The sequence below is a fragment of the Entelurus aequoreus genome, linkage group LG06, assembly GCF_033978785.1.
Source record: "Entelurus aequoreus isolate RoL-2023_Sb linkage group LG06, RoL_Eaeq_v1.1, whole genome shotgun sequence".
Taxonomy (NCBI): domain Eukaryota; kingdom Metazoa; phylum Chordata; class Actinopteri; order Syngnathiformes; family Syngnathidae; genus Entelurus; species Entelurus aequoreus.
In genome coordinates, this window is record NC_084736.1 from 63,776,632 (window position 1) to 63,787,080 (window position 10,449).

General features: G+C 38.8%; 1 protein-coding gene across 1 annotated transcript in view; it reads left to right on the top strand.

Moving 5' to 3' along the window:
• LOC133652445 (probable E3 ubiquitin-protein ligase HECTD4) overlaps positions 1-6,276 on the top strand; it is a 51,225-nt gene extending 44,949 nt beyond the window's left edge. Inside the window, exons 72-76 of the mRNA XM_062051208.1 lie at positions 1,188-1,409; positions 1,487-1,653; positions 2,575-2,770; positions 2,847-3,069; positions 4,980-6,276. Coding sequence (XP_061907192.1) covers positions 1,188-1,409; positions 1,487-1,653; positions 2,575-2,770; positions 2,847-3,069; positions 4,980-5,116 — 945 coding nt within the window. The 3' untranslated portion in view covers positions 5,117-6,276. The remainder of the gene's footprint in view (positions 1-1,187; positions 1,410-1,486; positions 1,654-2,574; positions 2,771-2,846; positions 3,070-4,979) is intronic.
• The last annotated feature ends 4,173 nt before the right edge of the window (positions 6,277-10,449 follow it).

Here is a 10,449-nt window from a genome sequence, read left to right on the forward strand (position 1 = left end):
CGCTCGTGGCTAATGTTCCTCCACAGTCTAAAGCTGCTTTTAAATCACTAATCCTCGCCTCCATGGCAGCAAATTAACTGTTTCTTACAAGTGACATTATCACTGGAGAACGAGGAATAGCTAAACATTCTCCACTAAACACCGTAGGATATAATCAGCCATGCTAAACGCTAAGCTAGACTTCTTAAAGGTAAACAAAGGTGGGCAGAGCAATACAAATATCGACAGTAATAAGACTAAGTATAGTATCAGTATTCGGTTTATACTACAGGGATTAGATCAATATTTTTTTATAATCACAAAATCCTTTGTTGTTTTCAAATTCAAGAAATAAGTTATTGGACACAGGAGGACTTTGAGGGCAAAAACCAAAGGATTCAAATCAGAGCCAATATAAATAATATCTTAGATATTTCAGTGATATTGTTGCACTGCCATCCTGTGTTTTTTTCAGATTACAGTTGTGATCAAAAACTGAATTTTTGACAATTTTAGGTGTCAGCATTGGTATGACCAATACTGCCCCTGTAACTACTTGGTATTGGATTGATACCCAAATTTGTAGTATCATCCAAAACTAATGTAAAGTATCCAACAAGAGAGTAAGTGCATATTGCATTTTAACAGAAGTGCAGATAATATTATGTCACGACAGAAAGTAACCCACTTATAATAGTAAATGACAAAGTAAATGAATAATACCAGCAGCCAAATTAAGAGCCTGTGTAACTTGTTTTGAAATGGTTCTATTATCATTTATAGAAGTTGCAATATTAATTGCGATATAGATTTTAGGCTATATCGCCATTCCTACTTCACAACATGATTTTACTGCCAACTTTAAACTTGGGAGTATGAAGAATAGGCTGCACGGTGGCTGAGTGGCTGGCATGTTGTCACGCAGTCAGACATTCTCCCCGTGTGTCTGGGTTTTTCCAAGTACTATGGCTTCTCACACACAAAAAACATGCATGTTGGGTTATGGAGACTCTAAATTGTCCATCGGTGTGAATGTGAATATTTGTTTGATATATATATACTTGTTGTCTGAATGGCTCCAGGGAAGACAACTGGCATAGGCTCTAGTTTACCCGTGCTCCATAACCCAAGATGGATGGATTGTTTTAAGAAATATCTCTGTCAAGATGTGGCTAATGGTGTGTTTTGTATTGTTTTTGCTTTGTTAGGGGAAATTCATATTGACGCCATGCCCAATTAGCTATGCAGAGGAGCAGCTGTTGCACTTCTTTGGCCAGCTACTGGGCATTGCTGTCCGCGCAGATGTACCCCTTCCTTTGGACCTATTGGGCTCTTTCTGGAAAGGTCTGGTGGGTGTGGCGTTAGACCCAGAGCAGGACCTGCAGGAAGCAGATATGCTCACATACAACTTTGTCAGGAAATTTGAAAATGTAAGGAATAGTCCGCTAATCTGATAGAAATATTAAATGTGAACTTGCTTTATAATATGACTGTTTGTACCAAACAGGTGAATGACGACACTGAGCTTGAGTCTCTGTGTGCTGAGCTCTCCTCCCAGCACCATTCAGGAGATAGCCCCGACTCTCCTAGCAGACCTTGCTGCACTTTTACCTACATCACTATGACAGGCGAGGAGGTGGAGCTTTGTCAGGGAGGTCGCAACCTCACTGTCAGGTAATTACTGTATTTTCCCTAGTATAGAGCACAACAACAATTATAAGCCGCAACCACTAAATTTTAGGGGGAAAAAATATTTTTTTCCATAAATCAGTTGCAGATATATACATTGCAAAATGGGTTATTTCAACATAAATATTTTGTAAATTTTTATTTACATACTTTTTTTATTGTTTCCAAACGTTGCCTGGAACACGGCAGTAAAACAGCTGATGTCATCGTCATGACCCACTAGATGCGGAAACTAGCTCTCCAATCTAAACAGACTTAATAACTCCACATGGACGTTTTGGTGAATTTACTAAGGAATTTGTGAAACTGAAACAATACAAAAAGAATGCCATTGTAAGTTTATAATACAAACACAGACATTTGTAAATGTGTTTGCATATTAGCTAATGCTAACAACGCTAGCTTCATTACGTTACAATAGCACGTACAAATATGCATGAAAACATTCCTACAGACGTCACACTTGGGACGGTTTAGTAAGTCTAAAGAGTTTTAGTTATATTGTAAAACTTACAACCGTTGCTTGAAATGATGAATGAAGAATCCATTTGAGTAAAAACACAATAGACAGCTGGAAGACGGAACAGCACTTGTACTTCCAGGTAAGAGCACTAAATGGAAGGACACTGCAGCCCCTGCAGTTAGCGAACTCATCCAAAAGATGGTGCCATAGCACAAGCAATAACACACTTCTTCTGTGTGTTTTTGCTTGTTTTGTTTTTTTTCAAACTTTGCATTATGGCCGCCAGCGAAGAAAAATCCATAAATTGGCCGCACCGTTTTATAAGCCGCAGGGTTCAAAGCGTAGGAAAAATTGAGCGACTTATAGTTCGCAACATATGGTATTACATAGTTTGTTAAACTGCAAATACCTTTCATGACCTGATCAGCGTATTTCTTGTTCAGTTGGGAGAACAAAGATGTGTACGCACGGGCGGTGCGAAGCCTTCGTTTGAGGGAGCTGCAGAATGTTGAGTGTATGACTGCAGTGCGAGCAGGGCTGGCCTCCATCATTCCCCTGCAGCTTCTCACCATGCTCAGCCCCTTGGAGATGGAGCTGCGCACCTGTGGCTTACCCTACGTCAACCTGGAATTCCTCAAGGTACATTTTCCTCCCTCAAATGCTACACAGTGTCTCTCTGGATTTTGCCTTCACCGTCGCATTTTCTGTTTTGTAGGCCCACACAATGTATCAAGTGGGGCTGATGGAGACAGACCAGCACATCGAGTTCTTCTGGACCGTACTGGAAATGTTCACTCAGGAGGAACTTTGCAAGTTTATCAAGTTCGCCTGCAACCAGGAGCGGATACCCTTCACTTGTCCCTGCAAGGACGGGGGACCCGACACTGCCCATGTCCCTCCATATCCCATGAAGATCGCCCCTCCTGATGGAGCAGCAGGTGATGGTTATCAGGGTTGTTTTCATTAACCAAGGAGACTGCATGATGTTCTCCTTAGTGCAAGAAGTTTGGTTTAGCAGCTCATATTGTCTTAAAACCTTTAACATGAGTGCACTCTTTGTGCAACGACTCATTCCTCCATTCTTACCTTTTTCAGACAGAAAACCATCACAGAACTAAAACTAAAAGAGAAAGAAGGGCAAATACACTTGATTTCTAAGCTTAAAAAAATAAATGTTCTTCTATTAACCGGATAAGCTAATTTTTGATACCATTTGCACAAAAACTCAAGAGCTTCCACCGGTATTAGGATTGTGCAATACCTGTATATATGATACAAATGATATGAATTTGGCCGACAATAGAGCTTTTAATACTATAGTTCTATCGTGATAATGCATGTTGATGACACATTCTAATTATGTACCAACAAGCGAACAAAGTCGTCCTCAACACACTGTTGTGTCCTCGCTACTGGCTAATGTCCATCAACAGTGCAAAGCGGCATATGTCAGCAATCCTCGCTTCCATGGTGGCAAATAAAGTAAGTTTCTTACAGGTATTATTATCACTGGAGGATGAGGAATAGCTAAACATGCTACTCTGCACACTGTAGGATCCAATAAACTATGCTATCCGCTAAGCTACAGCTAGGTGGGCGGATCGATACAAGTATCGACAGTAACAATACCAAATATAGTATCAGTATATGGTTGATACTACAGTGATTAGTTATATTTTTCTTACTATCACAAAGTAGTTTTTTTGTCGTTTTTGCTACTGTTTACAAACTCTGGAAATAATTGCCTGGACATAGAAGGACTTCAAGGAAAAAAACATTAAGATTTAAATCAGCCAATAATAGGAATTAATTTAAAAATGTATTTGATATTGTTACACCACCATCGTGTGTTTTGTCTGATTGTTGTGATCTATAATGTAATCATTTCATTAAGAATCTTAAGTAAAGTTTAACCTTTTTTTTAACCATTTTAAATTATTTTGTAATCTGTTTTAAAATAGTTCTACTGTCATCTACACACCAAATAATATATTGTGATTTATTGTATATTGTAATCGCAGGAGGCTGCAATATATATCACAATGTAGATTTTAGGCCACATCGCCCAACCTCGATTTACGAACAAACACTGTAAATATAAATAGTGGGTTCCAGCCTCAACAAAAGTCCATATTTTAGTAAAAGTTTGTACAATTACAACAAAGTATAAAGCACCATACAGTACTTAATAGCAAATAAATATAACAAGGAGGTGATGGATCAACTTCCTTTTTTATAAGAAAGACAAAATAACTACTTGAATTGTCCTCGTATGAAGCCGCCATGACAACATGCACACACACACTCAATAGCACTGTGGTGCACTCGCAGTTCGTAACCACAAAACTCCTTAACTTTGACAGCCAGGTCGCTACAATGATTAGGAATAAAAAATAAAATTCACTTTACCTTGTAGATTTTCTTGCTGTTCAGCCGAAGAAATAGGGGGGAGGGGAGGTAGTGTCGACCAGGTTCTGGATACTTTCTGAATGTTTCAAAACACACATCCCTTGTCCATTGCTTTCTTTGGACTTATATTGACTGAGCAAAATTAGAAAAATATTGTAAAAAGGCTACAAAAAATACCTAAAGAGCACACAAAGTAGCACTTAAAGAGGAACTGCACTTTTTTTTAAAAATTTGCCTGTCATTCACAATCCCTATGCAAGACGTTCTAACTAGCAAATAAATGCGATTAAAAGTCCACTTACAATGGAGCATGAGAGTAGATCTATTCTGCCTATAAAGTGCTCTGAACACTCTTCCTTTAAGGTTTTATATACATGATGCAAGTATATATGTAATGTAGTAATGTATTGTTGTTAAATCTTCTTTCTCTGCGTTGCAGGTCAGCCAGACTCTCGCTACATCCGTGTGGAGACGTGCATGTTCATGGTCAAACTGCCTCAGTACTCCTCTTTGGACGTGACGCTGGAGAAACTGCGTCACGCCATCCACTACCGCGAGGACCCCCTCAGTGGCTAAGACTTGACCTGCCCCTTTTCTCCAAACATGACTCCTAACACCCACGTCCAGCTTCGGAGAAAGTCAACTTTTATTGGAATTTTTTTTGGTTTGTTCAACGCTTTTGCATGTTAGCCCCTGATTTTGTTGTATACCTTTTTGGTTATTCTTGGGGGATATCAGGGATGATCATCTGAAGCGGCTTTACATCCGACATGTGAAAGAAACTATTTCACTGGCTCACTTCAGCCTTCCCTATCTTTTAATGAATAGAAAACCAGAGGGAGCGCTTCAATTGGGCACCGATACAGGTTCAACCGTGCACCCGATAGAGGTTCAACCGTGCACCCGATACAGGTTCAACCGTGCACCCGATACAGGTTCAACCGTGCACCTGTCAACTGTGCACCCGATACAGGTTCAACTGTACACCGATATATATTCTGCACTGATACAGATTTGGGAGCTCTGGAAAATCCAAATGACAAAGTCCAGCTGCTTCCCTTTTACGTTGTCTTGGTTCTGAAACATGCCTTTGCGGTTAGAGAGAAAGAAAGAGAAAATGGTTTGATTTGATTCCCACCAAAAAAAAAAGAAAAAAGGAATTATGTTCTGTTTTCCATCATGATCACTTTTCTTTGCCTCTTTTTGACCACAAGCTCTGAGCAGGCGGTAGATGTGATCGAGTGTAATGTAGTTGACTCAAATAATAAGAATAATGGCCAACGTATGGCTATGAATCCATTTTAACCAAACAAACTGATGATAATATTTAAGTCGTCTTTTAAACCATTCTGACTTTTGTCAGTTTTGGAGAAGCTTGAGAGACATAAATGCTGGTTGCTATAGTGACGAGTGGATCGCGTGGTGAGATGGGGGCGTGGGGGGGACACACATGGGTTTCCCCCCCCATTACCCACTTGAGTGCTTTTGCTACTGAATGTGAAACCTCACAATCTACGCTCATATGGTTCTCTTCAGTTCTGCCTTCTGTTTTTTTTAATGGAACCACTCCTCCAATGTTTAGCTGTGTAAAAATACAATAGGACAACACATGTAAATAGACTGATGTCATGTTTGAGTGCAGGTTTTTTTCCTACCTTATTTTATTTATTTTTTTGGTTTGCACAACTCTTCCAAGAAAAGATTCTAAAATCGAACAAACTTTGTGATCCACTGTCTCATATTTGCGTGGATTCATTTTCTTACCGCTCATGGTGAAACATGTTTTCTCGTGTGAGTAAAAACGAGTGCTACTATGACACATTGCATTGTTGCCATGCCTGCCATTTTGGTTTGGACTCTGTTCTTCTGAGAGTGGAAAATACCGCTGCTGCATACTCCTGATTTAAAGAGGCGATTTAAAAAGAAGGACTTATTCATAGGATAAAGTGTGTGCTGTACATTTACTTGGATATTTATTACAATTATTTATGGTTGCATTAAATTAACTTTTACTGTCTTACCTCTCTGCACATTGGAAACGTAACATCTAAAAATGGATTATACCAGTATGGCGTTGGTGTCACAATAAAGACTTCATGTACAAACTTTCAGTGTGGTTAGAAAAAATAAAACATGCTTTTCAGTGCCTGCAGGTTTTGGCGATCGCACCAATTGACGTAAATTCAACCAATCCCCGCAAATGATGCGCGACCTCACAACTTTAAACGGTGCTCAATCATCTGTCTCGTCAAAACATGTAGTTCTTGTGTAGACGATAAAATAACTCTCACAAATTGTCTTAACGTGCGGGGGTAAATCTGTTGGAACATAAATGAATGTTTAAGTTGGACAAACACTTTTCAAGCGCAAAACATACACGGAGAATGTCTGCAGTCAGCGGACAATAAGGAAGCCTCTGGTGGTGTTTCCTTCTGTAATTGTAATCAAGTTTTACTATTAGTTATGAATGAAACACTACTGTAATTTCACAAGTACCGCCATTGTATGGTATAAAAAGAGTAAAACATCAATACAATAGTTTCACATTTTTGTTTGAATCCTGTGCTTTTCACTTGAAACAATGACATCAAATCCACACAAACACAAGTTGAAATTTGCCGCAACGTTCTGAAAAATCTGCTGCAAATTCAGGTATTTGTAGGGATAATTTTTTATATTATTAGATATAAAGAATTTAATAAACTTTTCAAAACAGGTTTCAGGAAACAAAAGCTTTTTTTTTCTTGGCTGCTGACGTGTGAAGTATACGCACAGCAAGTAAGCACAGAGATGGCCTAAAAAAACGTATTTAAAAAAAAAAAAAAAAAAAGTTAGATTTAAAAATAAATATTCATTTTAGAATCGGATAAATAACAATCACGATTCAGATGTGAAAACTTTTGAGCACCACTAATGTCTAGCTCAGGGGTCCCAAAACTACAGTCCCAAGTAAAAAAAAATATATATATATATATTTTTTTCTAATTATTATTTTAAATCTGTCCTTTGTAATCCATTTTCTACCGCTTGTTACTTTCGGTGTCTCCTAGCCGCTCAGGCAAATCATATTGTCTAAAAAATGCATTTTCCCATCGATAACGTGACATCATCGCGCTCTGAATATATATATACACACACACACACACACACACACACACACACACACACACACACACACACACACACACACACACACACACACACACACACACACACACACACACACACACACACACATCGCCCGGCCCCTGAACCAATTTTTTTCAACCAATGTGGCCCCAGAGTCAAAAAGTTTGGGGACCCCTGGTCTAGCTTGTGTGCTATCGTGCACTTGGCTGTGGTGTAGCTGCTATGCTGCTAGCATAGTAGGCCATAGTCGACCATGTTTACCTTTTGTAAATTACTTGACTAAAATACAAAAAAAAAGCCACGGAACATTGCAACTTTTGCTGCGATCGTCTGAAAAAGATGCCGTGATTTCCGACACTTTTGGAGCGCGACGATCACAAAAAAGCTCGCAAAATCCTGAAATGAGCTGCGTTTTGTTTTGGTTCCAGTAAGAAGGACAATGCCTGCATGGGAAATGCTGTCTTCTATAGACCTTTTCTTTTTTTATGCAAAACGTCACCGTGTTACATCACTATTCTTGTAAACCTTTCCAAAGCAGCATGTAGGACCAGGCCGGTTGGAGCTGGATCTCATTCACGCCCCCAAAGACGGCCACTGCGGTCAAAAGGAGCTACATGAGGAGGTGTGTTACACAATACATCCTAGTGTGCACCACACACAAGGAATGTCTCTTACTGTACATACAGTATGTGCTGGTTTATATGCAGACACTTTACACCAGCCGTGAAAGAAGATACCACTGCCCTCGGACCAATCACAGCTGAGGGGAACGGCCACACCCTCCCCTGCCCAACCTGTCAGCCAATCAGACTGCAGGACTTGTTAAAGTGTCAAGTCACCAAGTGAGTCTGCTTGCTGCAGCCATGCAACTTGCAAGTGACCCTCAAACATCTTCCATGGCTGTTTTATGACACTGAGGGCCAGGATGGATGTCTCACTCATTCCACAAAGCAGCCTTCTTTTGTTCTTACAGTCACTGTGGAGCTGGAGCCTATCCCAGAAAACAACCGTTCCCACTCACACCTACGGACAATTGAAATGAAGGGTGTCCCGGTACAACTTTTTTATTTCCGACATTGGAGCATAGAGTATCATCAGATATTAATCCGATACAATATCAGCACAAATCATAGTAGTTTAGTTTTGTTTATTATTTCTTCGGTCAGTGGTCAACAAAATAAACAAACAGGTTTACATAAACAAACAGTTGTACATTCATAAATGGAAAATGTTGCAAACCGAAAGGGTTTAGGCTGAAGTTGAACACTGTAAAGAATGACCAGTCAATGATTGCAATAATACCTTACCTTAATCACTTGAAAATACACCCTGATAGGATTTAATGATAAAAAACGTTGGAGCAAATAAATGACGTGCATTCAAGTAAAATACCTGTATTTAAAAATGTTCCTATATGACATCCAGAGAATAAAATTGCATTTGCGTCCAAATATTTGGGTCTTTTTCAAGTTAATTTAAATTATAAAAGCAAGTACCGTATTTTTCGGAGTATAAGTTGCACCGGCCGAAAATGCATTATAAAGAAGGAAAAAAACACATATAAGTCGCACTGGAGTATAAGTCGCATTTTTTGGGGAAATGTATTTGATAAAACCCAACACCAAGAATAGACATTTGAAAGGCAATTTAAAATAAATAAAGAATAGTGAACAACAGGCTGAATAAGTGTACGTTATATGACGCATAAATAACCAACTGAGAACGTGCCCGGTATGTTAACGTAACATATTATGGTAAGAGTCATTCAAATAACTATAACATATAGAACATGCTATACGTTTACCAAACAATCTGTCACTCCTAATCGCTAAATCCCATGAAATCTTATACGTCTAGTCTCTTACGTGAATGAGCTAAATAATATTATTTGATATTTTACGATAATGTGTTAAATAATTTCACACATAAGTCGCACCCCCGGCCAAACTATGCAAAAAACTGCGACTTATAGTCCGAAAAATACGGTACGTATGTCTATTCGGGATGGAAATTTTACAACAACTCACGGTTGGATTCCGATTCTTAGAGCGACTCGATTGAGAATTGAGTCTTGTTTGAACCAAATTCTCGCAATAAAGTATTTTTTTAAATAAAAATTACAACAGGTTTCAGGGTACAGAATCTTCTCTTAGCTGCTGATGTATAAGGGCAGTGAGTAAGCACCAATTTAAAAATTTCTTTCTAAAAAAAAAAAAAAAAAAAGATTTAAAATTATGAATCTATTTCAAAACGAAATAGGAATCACGATTCTAGCTAGTGTGCTGTTGTGCACTTAGCTGTTGTGTAGCTGCTAACTCCTAGTAGCCTATAGCCTACCATGTTTACCTTTTTAGACTTAGACAAACTTTATTTATCTACAAGAGAAATGTGTATATGACTTGACTGAAATACAAGAAAAACGTTATTATGGTCTCATAAACCATCATTCATAGTTTTTTAAAATACAAATGAAAGGTACACATTATTGTACGTCTAATGGCCTCCCGCCCGATTGTAGCTGAGATAGGCTCCAGCGCCCCCCGCGACCCCGAAGGGAATAAGCGGTAGAAAATGGATGGATGGATGGATGGATAATATGCATAATAATGTGTGGCCAAGTCAGCGTTACTGCGCCATCTACAGTACGGAGGAGGAAAGATAAGTTACACAAAACAACCTTATTATATACTGTAAAAGCTCACACACATTATATATATGCCTAATCTACAAATGTTGTTTTTTTAAACGCCGCCAATTTTCTCTGTGTGGTCCAAATTTAA